At 39.6% G+C, this 24,334-nt stretch overlaps 1 protein-coding gene across 1 annotated transcript; it reads right to left on the bottom strand.

The window, feature by feature from the left end:
* Positions 1 to 1,195: 1,195 nt before the first annotated feature.
* On the bottom strand, positions 1,196 to 20,878 carry LOC135481819 (alpha-1,6-mannosyl-glycoprotein 4-beta-N-acetylglucosaminyltransferase-like). Its single transcript, XM_064761543.1, has 5 exons — positions 20,832 to 20,878; positions 18,678 to 18,973; positions 9,427 to 9,485; positions 7,045 to 7,081; positions 1,196 to 4,853 (listed from the first exon to the last, which is right to left on the bottom strand). Exons 2-5 carry the CDS (start codon positions 18,814 to 18,816, stop codon positions 3,697 to 3,699), a joined length of 1,392 nt encoding a protein of 463 aa, XP_064617613.1. The 5' UTR covers positions 18,817 to 18,973; positions 20,832 to 20,878; the 3' UTR covers positions 1,196 to 3,696.
* Between the last annotated feature and the right edge of the window lie 3,456 nt (positions 20,879 to 24,334).

Below are 24,334 nucleotides of genomic sequence, written 5' to 3'. Positions count from 1 at the left end.
ACATATACATACAAGAAAGGGTGACACAGTCGTCACGCTTCCATGGAAACAGTCTATAGTGCAGAGACTCGTAGCGTGCCGTCCACTACCGGTTAGCTGTACGGATTTATGGTGTAGATGAAGCTTCCAATATACAAAAGCTGGCACTATGTTATGGAGGATGGTGCTCGCACCATCATATGAAACACTCAATGGTGTCGAATGGTACATGTAGGCCTACCGGTCAGGTTTTAGTCACACTGTGTAAAAGTATGCCTTTTCACTGCATTAACAGTTCGTAATGAGTATGTATAGAGAAGTCTATATAAAGAAGTACAGCCGTGAGGCGTTTATTTGACAAATCTAAAATTGATAAAAAATGTGTTAAAAATTGCTTTTTCATTTTTTGTCGACATATACCATCTGTAATCTTCTTTATGTCAATGTTAAATTATACACGCACGCATGCGTGCATTGCATATATATATATATATATATATATATATATATATATATATATATATATATATATATATATATATATATATATATATATATATATATATATATATATATATATATATATATTCACGACAAGGCAAACTGTTTAAACAAATCGGCTTTATGGGCACCTCGTTGTAGGTTAAACACGCATGTGCCGTTCAGAAAAGCTTACCATTACTATGGTTAAGAGGTGCAGCTGACACCGGCTTTGGACAGTAGACATCATTTAAAAAGGACTTATCGGGTTCGGAGTTGAAATAGCCATGTCCATGAGTACCGTTAATTACATCTTGTCCACAGTGAGTCTTCATGAGAGACTACATAAGGGTTGTATTAGACCTAACTACTCTACATATTGTAATATTCCATATTACATCCTGTTCACAATAAATCTTTATGAGAGACTACATTAGGGATGTTTTAGACCTAACTACTCTACATATTGTAATATTCCATATTACATCTTGTTCACAATAAATCTTTATGATAGACTACATACGGGAAGTTTTAGACCTAACTACTCTACATATTGTAATATTCCATATTACATGCTGTTCACAATAAGTCTTTGTGAGAGACTACATACGGGAAGTTTTACACAAAGCCAATCTGTTTATTGTTGCATATGCCTGTCGCCATGTTAAAAAAGGTTTCCGTGATAAATACTCTCACAAAACCTCATAATTTCTCGCGTTATGGATAGGCCTACCGACACCTGTCGTTCAGCGGACACCGTTGTATATGTAACAGAGCAGTGAAGAAGAGATGAATTCATTATAAAACATATTGTATTTACATAGGAGATATAGGAAAATTGGCAATCCGGTTAACATGGCAACCGCGGAAAGGCCCGACATAAAGTAAACTCTCTGTGTGTGGCCACCTATGTATCTATTGAACTACGTATACTGAACAGCTGGTGTTGTAGACCAGGCACGAAGCCATACCTGTTTATGTGATAGATTAAAATAAATTTCACATGCCAAATAAATGGACTTGTAGTTCGGAAACAGATACGGACAGACGAACAAAAATTGCAATACAGCAACACGACCCTGTTAAATTCGCCCGTGGAAAAAGTTGAATTTTTACCTACACTACCAATATGCACATGACCTCATGGGATACCAAATTACCTCTCCATTGTATGACAGACGTCTTCTGTGTAACGTATGTGTACAAATCACATAAACCAATCAGAATTAACGAAGGCCACAGGATATAACAGCACGACTGTCCATGGTACGTGTATATTTAAAAACTAAAGGTTCCGTTAGATCACACAAGAAAGAAGAGGATCTACGAAATCACGTGACGAGGCGCATGGGTACTTCTACTTTCGTTTTGGGAGCTTGCAGTCATCGAAAGTGAAATTTTTTTGTGAGAATATGATCTTAGGGAAGTAACTAAATGGAACCGATGATGACATTTTTAAGGAAAACATTTTGGAATTAATTTAGTGCAACTTCGGTGCGGGCTTTAACATGGAAAAAAGCTAAAACATAAAGTAATATTAATTAAAGAGACAAGTGAAAAATTACATAAAAATACTTTCCTTTTAACAATTTTTTAAGAAAGTTAAATGCATTCAAATGTTTGATTTATTTCTTTTATGGTATTGGTGTTTTACGCTGCACTCAAGAATGTTTCACTCATAAGACGGCCGCCAACATTATATATGGTCGGAGGAAACCGGGCAAAGACATATAACCTAACTGCCATTGCATAAGGGAAAACTTAGTAGGTTATTAGTAGGTCTACTGCGTTAAATATCAAATAAATCAATGTTGAGATGCAATTTCTTCAAAAACTTCCCTAGCATAAAGATACAATTGGCTGTCAGTGACACGAGCTGTCACGAAGGAACTGACGGAGGGTGGGAGTGGGGGGGGGGGCATCATTGGAGCTAAATTATTAATATATAATACAATAAAATAAAAAGCACTCCAACTGGAATTTGCTATAAAAATACAGGTACCATCTTCAATGAACAACTATACATTGTTATGATTTTTCGGATATAGTTTTACAAGATTTGGCTATCCAAACCCTAAAAATGCTTTAAGTTAATAAGCTGTTTCAATGTATATTCCTCAACTAATGACATTTCATGCCCGTGTCAATGCCCGAGGATATCTCCACAATGCTGTACAAATATCTGATGTTACCTCCACAACTCTTGATATACCATGCTGTAGGAATATCTGAGCTTACCTCTACAACTCTTGATATGCCATGGTGTACAAATATTTGAGCCTACCTTCACAACTCTTCATATACCATGCTGTACGAATATTTGAGGTTATCTCCAAAACTCTTGATATACCATGCTGTAGAAATATCTGATGTTACCTCCACAACTCTTGATATACCATGCTGTACGAATATTTGAGGTGGAAACCGGGCAGAGCCCGGGGGAAACCCACGACCATCCGCAGGTTGCTGGCAGACCTTCCCACTTACGGCCGGAGAGGAAGCCAGCATGACACAATTTAATATGTGGTGTACAATAGTTGTGCAAGTGTTTGACGTTTATTCTACAATACCGAGATAATTTAAGCTTTGTCGCTGAAAAATAACTATTCAACAGGGGTATCTTGCAAAAAGAAGTCTAAGCCTAGGTTGACCGTACACGCTAAACATTAAAGTGCTAAAAATATAACACTCTATAAGTGTAAAAAATTACACCTCTTTACACTCGTGAGCAGTTCAGAGATTATCTGAAGTGTCATGTGACAGTAGCCAACCTGTAACAGTTCTATTTCCTTTCCTATAACACTCAAAAGCCTTGAAATATACCAGCACTAATATTTCTATTGGCTGGCTGCTTTGTCACATGAGTCATGAAACACTTCCCATGTAGAGCCAGTAGTTTATATACCACATTTTATGTACTCATTATATATACTCTAACTGAATAAAACCATATGGACTCAGACAATTATTTTTGTAAATCACCGCGGTACCCGTAATTTCCACGAAGTGTGTTTAATTCCATAGAGTGCACGGTGAAAATTAAATCAGTCAGTATTAAAGCATTCATAAATGCCTAAAATAAACGAAATACGCATAGAAAGGTAAATAAATGGCGATAAACAAGTCTCGACCTTTAGGTTGCGTGAACATATAGTTTTCCACGGACTGAAAATAATACATGGCAACCAAGTAAAACATAATAACCTCTCTGTACAGTCGCTACTGCTGATTAACAAGTCATGATTCGACTGCTCTTACACTGATGTCAGATATCATCAACCAGTTGTTTTGTCCTGCCAGCGTTTGTATCTGTATGCAACTTGCGGGTATATCTTGGGCCTCTTTATCCAGCTCTAAGTCAGCTTGTCCGAATTTGAATATTTGCACGGCGTATATATCTGTGCATGTAACGCTAAACTTTTGACCAATCCGAAGTACGGCATTTTGCAAGAAGTCATCTGGATGGTCATCCGGTCCAGACAGGACGGTCACAGACAAAAGACGCTGTGGCTGGTTAAAAACGATTGAGATTGTCGCCCCTTTCCGTGGGCCAAATGTCCACAGAGGACCTTTCTTCCCGTAACAATGTTCGAGCCTATGGTCCTCGTATATTCTAAGATTAGTTGACACTTTAGCAGGTGGATTAAGAACCGTTTTGACTTTGTTTGTTCTGTTCCCATTGTTGTCTTGTAAGAACAGGGGATCCACTCGTTGCTCGAGTTTCTCCGGAAGCGATGAATGCAAACCCATGTGTTTAAATATGGTAGGTTTTCGGACTATCCGGTGAGGTTGCTGCATCAGTTGGTTGAAAATTAAATAGGTTACATCATTTGGCTGCTCGTAGAAAAATAACATCATCATCTTTGCAAGTTTATATAAATCTCGCGATCGATAGAGCTTAGCTATGAATCCAAGAGCTGAGAACTCCAGGCATGTCCATTGGCTTTTTTGATATCGCTGAATAAATTTTCGAATCTCTGTTATGTAATTAGGAATCGTAGACAAATCGTCTTCCAATTGCAGATAGTACTCTGACAAATCCTTCGAATATAGCATCAGAAAGGCATAATCGTAGTTTTGTTTCGATATCCAGCGAACCTTTGTCGGTGAGTGTTTATAAGCAGTCTTCGGGAGGTTATCAAGGGAAGGGTAAAACATGCGCGGAGCCTCTATGACTTGTATAAGGCCATCTTCAATGTGACTGTTAAATTTATTAATAATATCCGCCTTTATTTCATCCCTGGCTGCCTTGTCAAAATCCGCCAGAAATATCACCAGAGTCAGTTCTCTTTTCTCCTCTTCGTTGGCGTTTCTCAGTAAATCCTCTATGGTAGCTTTGAGGTAAGAGGCATCCTTTGGTCTTTTTACAGTGGGTATACCCAGCGTCAGAAAACCTGTAGCATGAACCATTGAGTTATTAAATGGTGAAACCAATGAGTTTCATTGCACTTTTCACAGAAAAGGGTGATATTCTATTTTGTAATGATTCTCGAAATCGCGAGTATGTTTATGTTGTATTTTTTATGAATATATTCAGAATACAGTACTGGTCACACTATGGGTATGTAATGATCCCCAAGACACAGCGAGCAACTGTATTATATATCACGTACAACGTCTCCTAGAACGTCCGATTTTGGTTTACGCGTGATATACGAATGTCTGTTTCACAATAAATTGTAGACGTCTAAATTTAAATTCAATTCACCAAGTTCCACATAGCCGGAAACTTGGCGGTGAAGGCAGCGAAGCTTAACAAGCTCCTGCATGAGTACAGTCGATGAGAAAGTCGCCGTGGCTCTTTACGGGTTAATGATATCTCGCGAAATTGACGGAGTTTGTGTGTTAGGGGTAACAGATTGCTGGAATGTCTGTCACCATTTCTGTGTACTTATCAGTCACACCACGATTTGCACGGGAATCCCTTAGCAGAAGTTCAGTGCTCTACTAACTCAGCTGAAGAGGATTTTCATCAAGCTACTGCTGGTATAGGCACCGTAAAGCTTCTCCCACATACATTACGTTAAATACACTCATGTGGACCTCCATGACCGAGGAGATTAGCGTGCGAGCGCGGCCCAATGACCCCCGAGCCTGCCAACAAGGCGGTGGCTGTGAGTTATACCCCCAGCTTCTGCTGGCTTCCTCTCCGGACGTACGTGGGAAGGTCTACCAGCAACCTGTGGAGGTTCGTGGCTCTGCCCAGCTTCCTCCCACCGTTAGTAGGCCGCCGTTGTATTAGTGCGGCGTAACACACGAATAAAATAAATAAATAAATAAATACACTGGTAATAGTGCTAAAATGATATCGAAAGATAAATCATCCTCGTATCTTCCGCATTAGTTTTGGGAAGCTTTGATAGGCAAGTATCAAAACAATGGATTACAAAGAGGTAACATACTCCTAAAGCGCATGCGCCGCATTCTATGTTTGTTTTTACATCACTAGTAAACTTTGTACAGAAATCCTGAGCAACGACAACGTCACTAGGCTCATGTATTAGTCTGTAATGTATGGATTAGCCTGAAAAGCAGGCTCTAAAACGAACAGAAGCGTCCTCTAAAAAGGTAATCTCATCCCACCCAGTCACAACATAATCCACAAAGGTTACACACACGGTTACTCGAGTCTGACTGAAGTTCACATGACAATGAGAATTGGTCAAGTGAACATCAGACTTTAAAAATTGTGCTGGTGAAAATGGTAATCACTTGGGTGGTGTTTTTGCCCGATAAACTCTTCTTATGCTTATTCCTTCATCCTTCAAAATTGAGGTTCTAGCTAGCAGGTAGTACTTGCATATGGGAATGTTTTCGGACGCTAATGACAACTGATTAGTTGACTGACTGATGAATTAATTGATTCCTTGGTTGATTAAGTGATTAATTTGACTTGTTACCGCTCTCTGGCACTGTTACCTGTAAAAACGCCCCTGCGCTAGAGCGGAGACTCATTATATTAGGTTCCTTAATCACTGTCCGAGTAAACCGTCAATTCCTTGCAAGTTACTGGCTTTCTCTGGTGTGATGTAACGTTGGTATAGGCAAGTATCGACAAAGGTACAAAAACATCATCTGCCTGGCGTTTCCATTGTGGTTTTTGTAACAAAGCCATATGGCTTGTCTTAGCAGCCGACGTTGGTCATTCGGCGACTGACATGCACATGTTCTTGTATGTAAACTACAGAGGCTTGATGGTAGTTTACATAGTAATACTTCGTCGGTAAATTCATTTATTAATATTTATTTATTTAGTATTTTATGCAATACTAATAAGTAAAATTTCTAGATTTACTGGCGACAGGAACCAGACGTAGTTTACTGACGTAAAGCCGTATATATGTCCATGTTATAGCCCCGATATTGTAAGCGACGCACTATGTTATACGTGTGAACACAGCATTATGCTCTATGCAAACAATGTGAATCAATACAGAATGGATCAGAAAAGACTATAGCCTATACTTCCTCATCTACGGAGGCCATGTCTGCCAAGTACTGAATGAAAGGGGAAGGACTAAAAATTGATCATGTAATTAATGAAGACTTCCTCTGTTCAACTTTTATTAAACGCGTTAACTCTACCTCGGGTCGGTCTCCTTTTTCCTGCCACCAGTGCATGCTGTAAGAGAACAAACTGGTGTTAGGCGGGCAGATTCACTTATATCTGTTATTTCAGGTGGTACCTTATATTTGAAGCTCAAAGAAAAACCAGGGGCCTGTGTGGCCGATGGGGGTTAGGGACGCCAGCGCGGCGCAATGACCCAGGAGCCTCCCACCAATGCGGTCGTTGTGAGTTCAAGTGCAGCTCATCCTGGCTTCCTCCCCGGCTGTGCGCGGGAAGGTTTTCCAGCAACCTGCGGATGGTCGTGGCGCCAACGAGCTTGTGCGCTTGCTTCTGTGATGTCACTATGCTACCTGGAAAGGGAGGTGGCGCCAACGGGCTTGTGTGCTTTAATATGTAATATTATGTGCCACCTGGATATGAGGTGTTTCGTTAATAGAACTGTCAGACCTTGATCGAGGTCTGACGGTATCCGGGATTTTACAGTCTTGTTATCCGCTCAAGAGTCAAAGATATGCCAACGCCGATAACATTGCTATTTAAATATTTATTTCTGTGTTTGATTGGTGTTTTACGCCATATTCAAGAATATTACACTTATACGGCGGCGGTCAGCATTACGGTTGGAGGAAGCAGGACAGATCCCGGAGGAAAACCGCGACCATAAGCAGGTTGCTGGGAGGCCTTCCCATGTATAGCCGAGGAGGAAGCCAGCATGAGCTGAACTTGAACTCACAGCGACCGCATTGGTGAGAGGCTCCTGGGCCATTGCGCCGCACTGGCCATCTTATCCCTTGGGTCATGCAGACCCCTCTCTTCTTAATCAAGCCAGACATTATATATATATAGGTCTATCGATACGCTTTATATAGCTCCGTTTACAGCCTTTAATCGACGGTTACGCAAAAGTCCTCCTACCAAAATTATTTAACAAACTCTCGTCGGTATCCAATCAATTAAACCTTTGTGTTTAAGTTTGCAAAGGCTTGAATATGCAAAATGGAAAATTTCCGTTGTGGCATTTAAATACACACTGTACAGTGAAAGCAGTCGCAGATAGAGGTATATTTCGACATCACGTTCCAGGTAGCACACCAGCAAATAGTGGTTTCCGCCAATTTCGATAAGGGCGTTTTCTCCACCACTTATAAATGGAGAGGGGTGTGTTTGTGATGTGAAATTTTAGCTGCCATCGACCGTGAATGCGAACAACTTATGCACGTTGTTCTTCTTTCGTCATAAACACAATATAAATGTATGCCTCACTCGGTTTGCTAATTTATTTATTTATTTAGTTAATTTAATTTAGTTAGTTCGTGGAAGGTCGAGTTATGTTTGACGTTGTCAAAACAAGAGTGGCATTCACGGAACCTTAAACAAATACCACACAGAGGGAACCTTAAACAAATATCACATAGAGTTTGTGAACATTGCATATATCAAATGACATCTTTCTAATGCTAGTTACAGTATTTGAATATAATTAAAGGCTGGTATACGAATGTCTGTTTTGACAGATAGATTCAAATGAAAGACAACGGACAACTGTGTCATAAATAGCAGAAACTGTTTCGTATAGTTTTTCCTTACCAAGAAATTTAAAGTACTTGTTTTTATGGTGGACTTTTTTGGGACCATATTTTCCAAAGGGTTGTTATATTATTCTGATAACTTAAAATACATTGGAATTTACCTGACTCTGAAGTAGTTCATCCCAGATGATCTCACAGAAATATTTTCAAAATGTTCCATGGCCAAATAGCGGAAAATCTTATGATGGAAGAGATATGACACTTCACATACAGATTTTTCAAAAAAGGCCATCACCTATTATCATACTCTAGATGCTTTTCATCTCGCTTTAAAAGTTCTAAAAAATAAATGAAAATAGATTTGGGCCTGGTGTTTGAATGCAAACGACATCATGTTGTTATGAATAGTCACTTTAACCATAGAAGTGAATAGTTAAAAGTGTCACGGACCATAGGGTTTTTCCCACACTGGTCGCGTGCTCATAACCAGGTGACTTATTATATGGCATAAGCTAATGTTGGCGATAAAGAAGGCAAAAGGTCGTGGATAAGTTTTATCGTTCACAAAAGGCAATTTGTAGCCCTCACCAGTTTTACTGCTAACGCAGGTATCGTTTATCTCATGGCATGAAACAAGCTATAACAATATACATTTACAATAAATTTACAATCTTCTACACTGAAAAGGAGATAAAACGATGATATCAATGATAATAGTTCAAGTAAGTTGACTATACAAAGAAATACATGTGCACTGCTTTGAGACAACTACAGAAATGTCGTAAAACGACAAAAACACTTGTGTTAAAATCTAACAAAAAAACTTGTGTTTTCTGTAGGTATGCATATTAGTTCACAGAATTCCTTTACCTTAAACATATCCGTGTCGGATGTACGTCCCAAACCAGTCGGTGTTAGATTTTGCGCATCTGAAAAACACAATTTGGAGATCATATGTAAAACGGTTTGCCCTGATCCTTACAAGAGCTTTATTTACACATAAATTTATTAGATCGTTGTTTGACGCCATAAAGCCGGAGTATCAAGGATAGACCACCGGGGTGTAGGAAGTTACCACGACAATTAAACTTTGATTTACACGCCATACTGGTGGAAGATAAGTGGAATTTAAAAAGCATAAGCTGTCACCAATGCCCTCTGAATAATGAAAGAAAGGGACCCAGCAAATCCCCTGGCCACAGCCGGAATTGAAATCACACCTCGTGTGCCAGAAGATAAATTGAGTGTGGCGCAAAGTGTGACATTGCAAAATTTCCCATTCAAAATAAAATATATTTAGGGACCTAAATACCTACGGTGAAGATGACTCGGATTCGGGCAAAATGTTTACGCTGAAGTCTGAGGCCTCACACTTTTGCTTACAGGAGACCTGGATAGATTGTAGCTATTGATTCTAGGTGATTCCTTTGAAAATAACGCATTTTTGCACAGAATATTCGCCATGTGAAGGCAAGACACGCCATTATAGGGGTCACCTGTGGCGCAGTTCATACATGTAAGTCGTATAGCTCACACACAGGTAAATGAGCACGACTGTGACATTTACGAAGGAAAATGCCTTCAATAGCTGCTTGTCTGGAAGATATCAAACCCGGCTCAGTAACAATCACTGAGTATTGTTTCACACACAAATGAAACGCTCAAAGCCCAAAATTGATCCTCTCTACTCATTAGCTGGCATTGATGATGTATATTCTTTAAGAATGATGAATATTCCTTGGCAAGGATCCGTCGGGCAGAAAATTGAGGATTCTGTTAGGTACAAAAGTCAAGAAGGACTGATCTAATCCAGAGGAACTCTAAACACATCGCTGTAGCTTGAAATGGATTAAAAGATGATGCTTTCATTTGAGGCGACTGTTACATAACTTAACATCGACTGTAGTACGCTCAATAAGGCGACGGAATTCTTCTATTATAAAAACATAACCACATTTAGTACGCAACCAGGCTACATATTTTACATCACGTCACTTTTATCACACAACAACAACACAGATTTTACTCCACACTGATGCTAAACAAACACACTAGTAGATTTTATATCATGTCAGGCTTCGCTATTACCACAAAAACTGGAAACAAATTTTACACCATGCTTATGACAGATGTCAACGTTACCAAAAAAAAACAACAAAAAACAAAACAAAAAACAGGTATTTTACACCATGTAGACCTATGGTAGTTACCACGGCACTACGGCACAATGACCATGTCAGATGTAACCATCTCACCACCATGTTGCTGATAGACCATCCCACGTGTGACCGGAGAGGTCAGATATCACCGCTAATACACAGCCAGGATACACATTTTACACCATGTCACATGTCACCGCTAATACACAGCAAGGCCACATATTTTACACTATGTCATTGTAACCGCAAATACACAACCAGGATAGAAACTTTACACCATGTCAATACATAACCATGATACAGAATTTACACCATGTCAGATGTGACCGCTAATACACAGCCAGGATACAGATTTTACATCATGTCAGATTTGAGCGCTATCACACAGCCAAGGTACAGATTTTCTACAATGTTTATGTGACCGCTGATACACAGCAAGGATACAGATTTTGCACCATGTCAGATGTGACCGATAATACACAGCAAGGATACAGATTTTGCACCATGTCAGATGTGACCGCTACTACAAAGCCAGAATACAGATTTTACACCATATCTATATGACCGCTACCACACAGCCAGGATACAGATTTTACACCATGTCCATGTGACCGCTACCACACAACCAGGATACAGATTTTACACTATGTCAGATGTGACCGCTAATACACAACAATGATACAGATTTTACACCATGTCTATGTGACCGCTAATACCCAGCCAAGATACAAAGTTTACACTATGTCATATGTGACCGCTAATACATAACTAGGAAACAAATTTTACACAATGTCTATGTGACCACAAATACACAGCCAGGATATAGATTTTACACCATGTCAGATGTGACTGCTAATACACAGCCAGGAACAGATTTTACACCATGTCCATGTGACTGCTAACACACAGGCAGGATACAGATTTCTTACAGCCAGACTACAGATTTTACACCACGTCTATATGGCCGCTATTACATGGCCAGGCCACAGATTTTACACCAGGTCTATGTAAGCGCTAATACACAGCCAGGATACAGAATTTCCACCTTGTCTATGTGACCAATATTACACAGCCAGAAAAGTTATTTTACACCATGTTTATGTAACCGCTAATACACAGCTAGGATACAGATTATACATCATGGCAATGTGACCGCTACTACACAGCCAGGATACAGATTTTACACCATGTCCATGTGACCGCTAATACACAGCCAGGATACACATTTTACATCATGTCAGATGTGACCGCTACCACACAACCAGGATACACATTTTACACTATGTCAGATGTGACCACTAATACACAACCATGATACAGATTTTACACCATGTCTATGTGACCGCTAATACACAGCCAAGATACAAAGTTTACACTATGTCAGATGTGACCGCTAATACATAACCAGGAAACAAATTTTACACAATGTCTCTGTGACCACAAATACAGATTTTTGACTGCTAATACACAGCCAGGTACAGATTTTACACCATGTCCATGTGACTGCTAACACACAGGCAGGATACAGATTTCTCACAGCCAGACCACAGATTTTACACCACGTCTATATGGCCGCTATTACATGGCCAGGCCACAGATTTTACACCAGGTCTATGTAAGCGCTAATACACAGCCAGGATACAGAATTTCCACCATGCCTATGTGACCAATATTACACAGCCAGAAAAGTTATTTTACACCATGTTTATGTAACCGCTAATACACAGCTAGGATACAGATTATACATCATGGCAATGTGACCGCTAATACACAGCCAGGATACACATTTTACACCATGTCCATGTGACCGCTAATACACAGCCAGGATACACATTTTACATCATGTCAGATGTGACCGCTACCACACAACCAGGATACACATTTTACACTATGTCAGATGTGACCGCTAATACACAACCATGATACAGATTTTACACCATGTCTATGTGACCGCTAATACACAGCCAAGATACAAAGTTTACACTATGTCAGATGTGACCGCTAATACATAACCAGGAAACAAATTTTACACAATGTCTATGTGACCACAAATACAGATTTTTGACTGCTAATACACAGCCAGGTACAGATTTTACACCATGTCCATGTGACTGCTAACACACAGGCAGGATACAGATTTCTCACAGCCAGACCACAGATTTTATACCACGTCTATATGGCCGCTATTACACAGCCAGGCCACAGATTTTACATCAGGTCTATGTAAGCGCTAATACACAGCCAGGATACAGAATTTCCACCATGTCTATGTGACCAATATTACACAGCCAGAAAAATTATTTTACACCATGTTTATGTAACCGCTAATACACAGCCAGAAAACAGATTTTACGTCATGTCAGATGTGACCGCTAATACACAGCTAGGATACAGATTATACATCATGGCAATGTGACCGCTACTACACAGCCAGGATACAGATTTTACACCATGTCCATGTGACCGCTAATACACAGCCAGGATACACATTTTACATCATGTCAGATGTGACCGCTACCACACAACCAGGATACACATTTTACACTATGTCAGATGTGACCGCTAATACACAACCATGATACAGATTTTACACCATGTCTATGTGACCGCTAATACACAGCCAAGATACAAAGTTTACACTATGTCAGATGTGACCGCTAATACATAACCAGGAAACAAATTTTACACAATGTCTATGTGACCACAAATACAGATTTTTGACTGCTAATACACAGCCAGGTACAGATTTTACACCATGTCCATGTGACTGCTAACACACAGGCAGGATACAGATTTCTCACAGCCAGACCACAGATTTTATACCACGTCTATATGGCCGCTATTACACGGCCAGGCCACAGATTTTACATCAGGTCTATGTAAGCGCTAATACACAGCCAGGATACAGAATTTCCACCATGTCTATGTGACCAATATTACACAGCCAGAAAAGTTATTTTACACCTTGTTTATGTAACCGCTAATACACAGCCAGAAAACAGATTTTACATCATGTCAGATGTGACCGCTACTACACAGCTAGGATACAGATTATACATCATGACAATGTGACCGCTACTACACAGCCAGGATATAGATTTTACACCACGTCCATGTGACTGCTAATACACACCCAAAATACAGATTTTTCACCATGTCAGATGTGACCGCTACCAGACAGACAGGATACAGATATTTCACCACGTCAATGAAACCGCTAATACACAGTCAGGATACAGATTTTACATCATGTCTATGTGACCACTGATACACAGAGAGGAGACAGGTTTAACACCATGTCTACGTGACCGCTACTACACAACCATGATACAGAATTGACACCATGTCAGATGTGACCGCTAATACACAGCTAGGATACAGATTATACATCATGGCAATGTGACCGCTACTACACAGCCAGGATACAGATTTTACACCATGTCCATGTGACCGCTAATACACAGCCAGGATACACATTTTACATCATGTCAGATGTGACCGCTACCACACAACCAGGATACACATTTTACACTATGTCAGATGTGACCGCTAATACACAACCATGATACAGATTTTACACCATGTCTATGTGACCGCTAATACACAGCCAAGATACAAAGTTTACACTATGTCAGATGTGACCGCTAATACATAACCAGGAAACAAATTTTACACAATGTCTATGTGACCACAAATACAGAGTTTTGACTGCTAATACACAGCCAGGTACAGATTTTACACCATGTCCATGTGACTGCTAACACACAGACAGGATACAGATTTCTCACAGCCAGACCACAGATTTTACACCACGTCTATATGGCCGCTATTACACGGCCAGGCCACAGATTTTACATCAGGTCTATGTAAGCGCTAATACACAGCCAGGATACAGAATTTCCACCATGTCTATGTGACCAATATTACACAGCCAGAAAAATTATTTTACACCTTGTTTATGTAACCGCTAATACACAGCCAGAAAACAGATTTTACATCATGTCAGATGTGACCGCTAATACACAGCTAGGATACAGATTATACAATATGACAATGTGACCGCTACTACACAGCCAGGATATAGATTTTACACCACGTCCATGTGACTGCTAATACACACCCAAAATACAGATTTTTCACCATGTCAGATGTGACCGCTACCAGACAGACAGGATACAGATATTTCACCACGTCAATGAAACCGCTAATACACAGTCAGGATACAGATTTTACATCATGTCTATGTGACCACTGATACACAGAGAGGAGACAGGTTTAACACCATGTCTACGTGACCGCTACTACACAACCATGATACAGAATTGACACCATGTCAGATGTGACCGCTAATACATAGCCAGGATACAGACTTTACACCATGTCAGATGTCACTTTTAATACACAGCCAGGATACTGGTTTTCCACGATGTTTATGTGACGGCTACTACACAGCCAGGATACAGATTTTACACTATATCGGATGTGACTGCTATTACACTGCCAGAAAACAGCTTTTACAACATGTCTCTGTCACCGCTAATACACAGCCAGAATACACATCTTACACCATGTCAGATGTGACGGCTAATACACAGCCAGGATACAGATTTTACACCATAACTGTGTGATCGCTACCAGACAACCAGGGTAGAGATCTTACACCATGTTCATGTAACCGCTAATACACAGCCAAGTTACAGATTTTACACCATGTCTATGTAACCGCTACTACACAACTAGGTTGTAGATTTTACGCCATGTCAGATGTGACCACCAATATACAGCCAGAATACAGATTTTAAACCATGTCAGATGTCACTTTTAATACACAACCAGTATACAGATTTTACACCATGTCTATGTGACCTCCAACACACAGCTAGGATACAGATTTTACGCCATGGCCATGTGACCGCAGTTACACAGCCAGGATACAGAATTTACACCATATCTCAGGGCCGCTATTACACAGAAAGAAAAGAGATTTTATACCACGTCTATATGGCCGCTATTACACGGCCAGGCCACAGATTTTACACCAAGTCTATGTGACCGCTATTACACAGCCAGGATACAGAATTTACACCATATCTCCGGACCGCTGTTACACGGCCAGAAAACACACATTTACCCCATGTTGATGTAACCGCTAATACACAGCCAGGGTACAGATTTCACAATATGTCTATGTCACCGCTAATACACAGGTAGGATACAGATTTTACATCATGTCAGATGTGACCGGTACTATACAGCCAAGAGACAGATTTTACACTATATCAGATGTGACCGCTATTACACAGCCAGGATACAGCTTTTGCACGATGTCAGATGTGACAGCTACTAAACAGTCAGGACACAAATTTTAAACCATGTCTATGTGACAACTAATAAACAGCCAGAAAACAGATTTTACACAGTGTCTATGTGACCGCTACTACACAACCACAATACAGAATTGACACCAAGTCAGGTGTGACCGATAATACACAGCCAGGATAGAGGTTTTACGCCATGCTTTTTTGAACCCTACTAAACAACCAGGATACAGATTTTACATTATGTCAGATGCAACCGCCATAACACAGCCAGGATAAAGCTTTTAAACCGTGTCAATGTGAGCGCTAATATACGAGAAGGATACAGATTTTACATCATGTTTATGTGACTGTTAATGCATGGCCATAATACAGACTTTACACCATGTCAGATGTGACCGCTAATACACGGCCAGGATGCAGATTTTACATCATGTTAATGTGATTGCTATTACACAGCCAGGATACAGATTTTACACCATGTCAGTGGTGACGGCTAATATCACAGCCAGGTACACATTTTACACCATGTCAGATGTAACCGTTACCACACAGCCAGGATTCAGATTTTTTACCATGTTTATGTGACCACTACTACACAGCCAGGATACAGATTTTACACCATGTCAGATGTGACCACTAATACACGGCCAGGATGCAGATTTTACACCATGTCAGTGGTGACGGCTAATATCACAGCCAGGTACACATTTTACACCATGTCAGATGTAACCGTTACCACACAGCCAGGATTCAGATTTTTTACCATGTTTATGTGACCACTACTACACAGCCAGGATACAGATTTTACACCATGTCAGATGTGACCACTACTACACTGTCAGAATACATATTTTACACCATATCTATATGTCTGCTAATACACAGCCAGGATACACATTTTACAGATGTGACCGGTAATACACAGCTAAGCCACAGATTTCACACCATGTCCATGTGACTGCTACTACACAGCCAAAATTCGGATTTTACACCATGTCAGATGTGACCGCTACAACACACACAAGATACAGATATTTCACCATGTCAATGAGACCGCTAATACACAGCCAGAATACAGATTTTACACCATGTCTATGTGAAAACTAATAGGCAGCCAGGATACAGATTTTACACCATGTCTATGTGACCACTGATACACAGCCAGAAAACAGATTTTACATCACGTCAGATATCACTTTTAATACACAGCCAGGATACAGGTTTTCTAACATGTCTATGTGACAGCTACTACACAATCAGGATACAGATTTTACACTATGTCTATGTGACCGCTTTTACACAGTCAGGATACAGATTTTACACCATGTCTATGTGCCAACTAATAAACAGCCAGAAAACAGATTTTACACCATGTTTTTGTGACCGCTACTACACAGCCAGGATACAGACTTTACACCATGTCAGATGTCACTTTTAATACACATCAAGGATACAGGTTTTCTACCATGTCTATATGACACCTACTACACAACCAGGATACAGATTTTACACTATGTCAGATGTGACCGCTACTAAACAACCATGATACAGATTTTACATGAAGTCAGATTTGACCGCTACTTTACAGCGAGGATACAGATTTTACACAATGTCTATGTGACCGCTAATACACAGTCAGGATACAGATTTTACACCATGTCTACGCGACCGCTACTACACAGCCAGGATAAAAATTTTACACTATGTCTGTGACTCTTATCATACAATCAGAATACAGATTTTACATCAAGTCTGCGTTGTATATGCGCTTGTTATTTCACAAGATGTTCTAAACAATATTTCCAGATCAAATTTTCTAAATCAAGAGACATTTTCTCCGTTTTAATGAATGTATGTGCGCCTAGCATTTGCTATTTATATTACTGTTCACTGATACAGGTATTAACCAGGTCTAGAAGACATAAACTTTCACTCAATCAATACTGAGAGAAGGAGGGGATTAAAACATCTATGCAAACCTCTGCCGTGGGGTAGAAAAACGAGTAATGAAGATGTTACAGAGCTCAGTCATCATTACCTTACCGTGTGGGTATACTGAACAAAAGCATCAAGGTTTATAGAAATTTATATATTTTTTCATACATAAATATGTGCATAAATATATGATTTTCATACCCTTCTTTAGGAGATTAAATGACATGGCGGTCACTGGGCTTATGAGTGAAGGTGACTGTACTCGAGGCTAAAGAATTCAAGACCAGTCAATTTCCTACAACTAAGCTATCAAATAGCTCTTAGCTTCAGACATGTCAGAGACTTTCATTGTAAAGCCAAAGCACCGACGACAGTGTTGTAATTGGCAAATGTCACACGTATTTGGTGAAATACGGAAATTTGGTCGATTTACCTCAGGGTTTTAACTGTTCATGTAAATGCAAATTTTAAAAAAAGGAGCAAATTTCAAGCCTCCTGTGGCAGCATGGCTTAAGCTGGATTAGGTAAACAAAATAAATATTGTTATGTTAATTGCTATTAATTACTCCAAATGATTTGTTGCCGCATGTAACATACAATAACATTAAAATAAACACATGCGACAACATGGCGACTCATTTATACCCCGCAAGCGGTCATCAATAATTTGAACTACAGTTACATCCGCACCGACCATCAAACTTACCTGTGGACTCCAGTGGTACACCCCTAATATCAAGGACATGGGCCTTCATGTCCCCACGCTGTGTTACAAACCAAATTAAGTACAAGGTGGACGTACAGAGAAAGATGTACATTACACGGTACCTCGGCTGTATATTCATTTCGAATGCTGTGTTCCTCCGCTTTAGTGCGACTAACAGCTGGCCTCTGAAGTCACCAACTCATGCAGCCAGGGAGACTGTACTCAGTGAATTTACTTGACTGTGAGGTTAGATTTTTCCCCCTCGCACCACTGCTCACCTCCACTCCACTTGCAACCTGTTGTACAAAGATAAATGACAAACCTGTAATGTAACGTACGATAGGTGCGGTAGGTGCGGCACTGGTGTAAAATTACTCAAACAGGCGGCCGTGTTGCAAAGTGTTTAATATTTGACTATTTTGCGCCTATATGGGCCGGTTCATTTTTATTGCAACAAATCGATTCTCCCGTTCTGGTCACTGCGCAGAAGGCAGAAGTAATCAATTAGCATACGGTATTATCTTACCTTGTATCCGGCCTACGCATTTCCAAGCACGACCTGTTAACTAAAACAGCATAAATCAGAAGGGATACTAAGCATTATCGTTATCGCTTTGACTGGGCTTGAGCATTACAGCATGGAATAATGACAGGTGGCATTCCAGCCCCGCAATGCTTATATCAACAGATCTAGAGATGTAAACTACTGACATAGTTCTGACATATTTTCACTGTCCTTAAGGTAAGGATGTAAATTCCCATGTATATACGTGTATATCCTTGTCAGGTTCTGAAGCATACTAATTCGGATGCGACCGGTGCAAGCCTGCGCTCCCTACAGGCGAAACAAACATTTGAGGTTCACGTGTAAACGGAAACAGCCATAAAGTAGTGAAATGAACGTAGCCAGCTCCAAAGCTGGCCCTTTGCAGTGCGACAAATTTACGCTAGTGTAACCGCAGCTATAGTGCTAGAGGCGACTAATAGTTATATGAACAGTTGGAATAAAGCCGTAACTGAGATGAATTGACAAGAGGCTGGATTTCACGGATTACGTGTGACCACTTCACTCTGTCGTCACTGCTCTATAGTTTTACTCTCCATGTTGCCGTCGTTATCACATGCATTATACACTGTCGCCCTGACGCAATCTCCGATCAGACCGTTCTATATTTACATGCAATTAAGCTTTTATCTTTATCACAAACAAATGTAGACAATACAGAATTAAACGCAGACCTAGATTAGACAATGGTAAAAGAGATTAAATAACTATTACTGGATTGTGTAAATGTTCATTTATAGAATCTTTCGTCAAGAGAAATTAGGCTAAATGACCATGTACGTATGAGCAAACGTATGTCTCCTACAACAGTTTCAGGTCTGACACAGCATAAGCTGAGAAATCCAGGTACGACCTAGGCTAGGTGGTTGATGGTCTATAGTTTAAGTATGTTCCTTCCCGACAAACTCAGGTAATATTGCCCTCACTATCATTAAAACTGGATATAATTCTGTAAACACCCCTAAATGTTGCTCACGTTATTTATGTATTAATAGTTTAGCCATCCAAGATTACTTGTTTATTACATGTAATTTACCGATAATTATCGTTTGAAAAACTGTTGTCTACCTATAGGTGATTTTGTTCCTCAAACGGTAATAAGTAATGAAAACCATTAGTTTGATGACTACTTGAATAATTTTTAATTTATCCTTAGATAAAATGAAAATTCCCAACAATAAATGTCATTATCTTCTAGGTTGTGACGTGTAGCATTATATATGTATTATAGCGGAATACTTCCAGATTTGATATGTGGTCAAGCTAGTTCATTCGCACAATAAGCTTTAACGAAGGCATATATGTGTGCTGAACTACGCTCGCCATTCTGGTAAAGTAGGCACCGTGACGGACTCGCTCGTCACATTGGCGTTCTTATCTTTGTGTTCGTTTGGCCTTTCTCCACAAAATACACAAGTAGATGCCCAAGTTCTCTAGCTATACGTACCACTGAGATATTCCATACTGAATCCGCTGTCCATCAAATGGACAGGACGCATGGGAGCCTGATATCCCTAACGCGGACAGATTTCTCTTGACACAGAGTCATATCGCCCCGCGCTACATTATTCCTATTCAAATACACTTACCTTTGAACAACAGCAACATGCGCCCAGGAAATCGCCCAAAACACTATGAATTTTGTATTGTGGTAATGCCAAATAGCAAAGGCATCCATCCTAGTCTTTCTTTCCGTCATGGCGAAGCGATGCTGTCAAAGTCGATGTTTTAATACTGTCAAATATGTGATTTGTTCCGGAAGTACATCCGGCATTGCGCATTTTCCTGCCATTCTCCGGGAGCTTCAATTTACCCATGTCAATATTCAGTTTTCCTGTCTTACATTATAAATTTATCTGCTGAGACAGAGGTATGGGCAAAGCTTTTCAGATATTAAATAGTCTTGAAACAGCGTGTAAACGTTGAGTCGTGCTAGTTTACTCACCATTTACTAAACTTGTGTCAACTTTCAAACGTCGCTGGTTTGCTTGCGAACCTTTTATCGCCGTGGCGGGTTACAATGTGCTGAAATCAATTTTGATAGACTACTATAATCTGCACCAACCACAAGTGTCTCACGTACTCAGTGTAACCTGTAAGTGTCATGTGATGTCCTCTATATAATTAGTCCTCAAGAAATATGATCAAATTACATAACACCTGACCTGCAATCGCTATGTGTATCTGCATTTTACCAGACAAGGATAAAACATGCGATTTTCAGAGAGCTTACATTGTATGTCCCACACTAAACATGCAACACTTGTGGCATGGGCATAAAACTGGTTTTGGAACTTTCTCTGAGGGTCTTCAAAATAAATCTGCACACAAGACGAAACCAAAATCCGACAGTAGGCTTATTATTCAACAGTCATGTAAATCTACGACTATTCAGACTCGAAGAAGGCATTAAAGGTACAAAACTTAGGCACTGAGCGGGATGGTTTTCAAATTTGATCTGAGGTTACACAAATTGAACCTACTAAATCGGATAATACTTAGTGCAGTTATTGCTTGAAATGCAACCACTGATCGAATTTGTTAAACATGAATAACTTGTATATGCACGGATTATATATACGCTGGTTTTCAGTCTTGATCTGACTTGCAACACAACCCGAGCCCGCAGTTTGGTTGAAATCAAACAGTATTTGAAGCAGATAGTGTACAGTGATAACCATCAGTCAGAATCATGGATGTAGCGATATCCCATCTATTAACACATGCATATTTCAAGCATGTTTTGTACAGTTAGGTCCACACGCATAACACCTTAGTCATCGCTAAACTATGTGTTTAACAATATAAAGTGTTTTATACAAAGGGATTTACCGTTATGCTGATATCGCCAGTAGCTGTATCACACTCTATACATCACTTCTTTGCACAACACTGGTGAAAGAAAATTTAGTGTATCGCATGGATAACATTTGTACAATACGTCATTTATTAGGAGATCTTTCATGTCCTTAAAACATATGTGTGAAGTGCATTTTAGGCTGAATAATTCCTGTTCTCGGTGACACTAAATCTGCTTTATCAATTACAAATGTACGCATTGTAATTAAGTCTACAACTGGTGGTGTCTACCAAAGAGTAAAAATAGTTAAACCTATACATATTCTGTTTTTTTTTGTATTCTTTTTCTAATGCTATACCCTAAAACAAATTGCCTTGGGCTATACACCAGCATAGAATTAAACTGTATTATTTGTGTCTGTTTTTAGTTGATCTATTCTTTCGACAAACCTAAGATATCTCTCCCGTAAACATATGTGATGCATGCCTTAATTGGCAATATCTTTCATTCAATCCCGTAAATAAAGCGCAAATATCTGACATTTTAGATCCGTCACAAAAAACAATAGATATTATAGCAAATATAGCTTAAGTCTAATTAGCTGGCAAACTGCATGCGCCCTATCACGAACTGTGTAGCTTACGGAAACACGTGCAGGTTTTTGTTCAGATTACATAAACATGTATAGGTAAATCCATGTCATACGGAGAAAAAGGAAACGTCTGCCAACAACCTGCGAATGGTTCTTCCCAGCTTCAAAATGGTTCTTCAAAAATACACACCCACACAAATCTATTGAATCTGGACATTTCCCCCCCTTTTTGCGTAAATACTATTGCCGCTGTGCGCGTGAGCAACACATTTTGTTTCTTTAATAACCTACACACCGTTTTATCTGTATGAAAATCTTATCTCTTCATGCAGTCCAGTACGCTCTGAGTGTTATCGTAGACGTGTATCAGGATTGTGCGAGAGCGTCGAGTCGAAAGCTGAGTAATTTAAGATTAATCGTCAAACCGTTAAAACAAGAATTCTATTATATCCATCTAATCACATTTGAAAATTTTGTTTTCATAATCACAAAGTAAGACTCTGACCCTGTAGCACAGTTCTAAGGGCAGTACTTATCGGTGGGGTCAGTTAGCAAAAAAAAAAAACAATTGTACTAGTATGACCCTTACTTCAATATATGACCCTGGCCTCCGTGGCCGAGGGGATTAGCACGTCAGAACGGTCAACGTGATCGCTGTGAGTTCAAGTCCAGTTCATGCTGCTTCCTCTCCGGTCGTACGTGGAAAGGTCTAGCAACATCCTGCGGATGGTCGTGGGATATCCCTCGGGCTCTGCCCTGTTTCCTCCCTCTGTCGTATAAGTCAAATATTCTTGAGTACGGAATAAAATAAATAAATAAATAAATATATGACCTCCACGGTGTGTGCATATATATCAGAACTAAACCCTTTTACTACGTGTGTCTGTTTGAGTTTTCGTGATATATTACGCAAAATATAACATGATTGTTTCAATTAAATTAATAATACAAGTCATTTTAATAATAAATTTAATTAATTATATATTTAAAAGTATTACTTTACGATGGCTTAAATTCATACAAGATAGGCCTCTCATAAATTCACTCCTGAAATCATGATTAAGTAGTTTTCGTACCTATTGCAATCGCTGATACATTGGTATAGGCCTACATTTTAAGATATCGTGAAAAATATCAGAGATATAGACATATCACAGTTTCTTCATATCCCCAATTCATTTAAAATATTATGAATTCTCATCAAGATGCCACAGTTTCAAATCGTGATATTGTTGTGTTCCGTACAATAATCTGAAGGGAAAACCGCCAGTTCTCTTTATTGAGTCTATGGTGTACTTGGCTTATGAAATAGGAAAAATGATTATTATGCCGTTGTGGTAAGTGAATCATTCTTAAATTTGGTTTTCTGAATGATTCACTATGTTGTTCAAGTATCTTCATATCACTGACAGTCGCAGTGCCGAAAAGAGTTTTGGATAGAGATCCAATAAATAGTAATAAAGATCTCCTTGTTCTAACCCTCTTCGATTGGGGTTTTTCAGGGATCAGCTCCGTAATTTGATCAGCTGTTCGGTTAACCAGTTGTCTGCTAGTTAACCGTAGAGCATTTATGTGTGAAGGGTGGCGCATATAGCAGCAATGTTGTGCTCTTGACTGCACAGTTGAAAGTTTTGTTTCATCTCCCTCTGTGGAATTTTAAAATCTAAGCATGGATTCGATAATCCTGCGCAGAGGCAAAA

Source organism: Liolophura sinensis, chromosome 1 (genome assembly GCF_032854445.1).
Source record: "Liolophura sinensis isolate JHLJ2023 chromosome 1, CUHK_Ljap_v2, whole genome shotgun sequence".
Taxonomy (NCBI): domain Eukaryota; kingdom Metazoa; phylum Mollusca; class Polyplacophora; order Chitonida; family Chitonidae; genus Liolophura; species Liolophura sinensis.
This window is presented reverse-complemented; position numbering and strand designations above follow the sequence as displayed.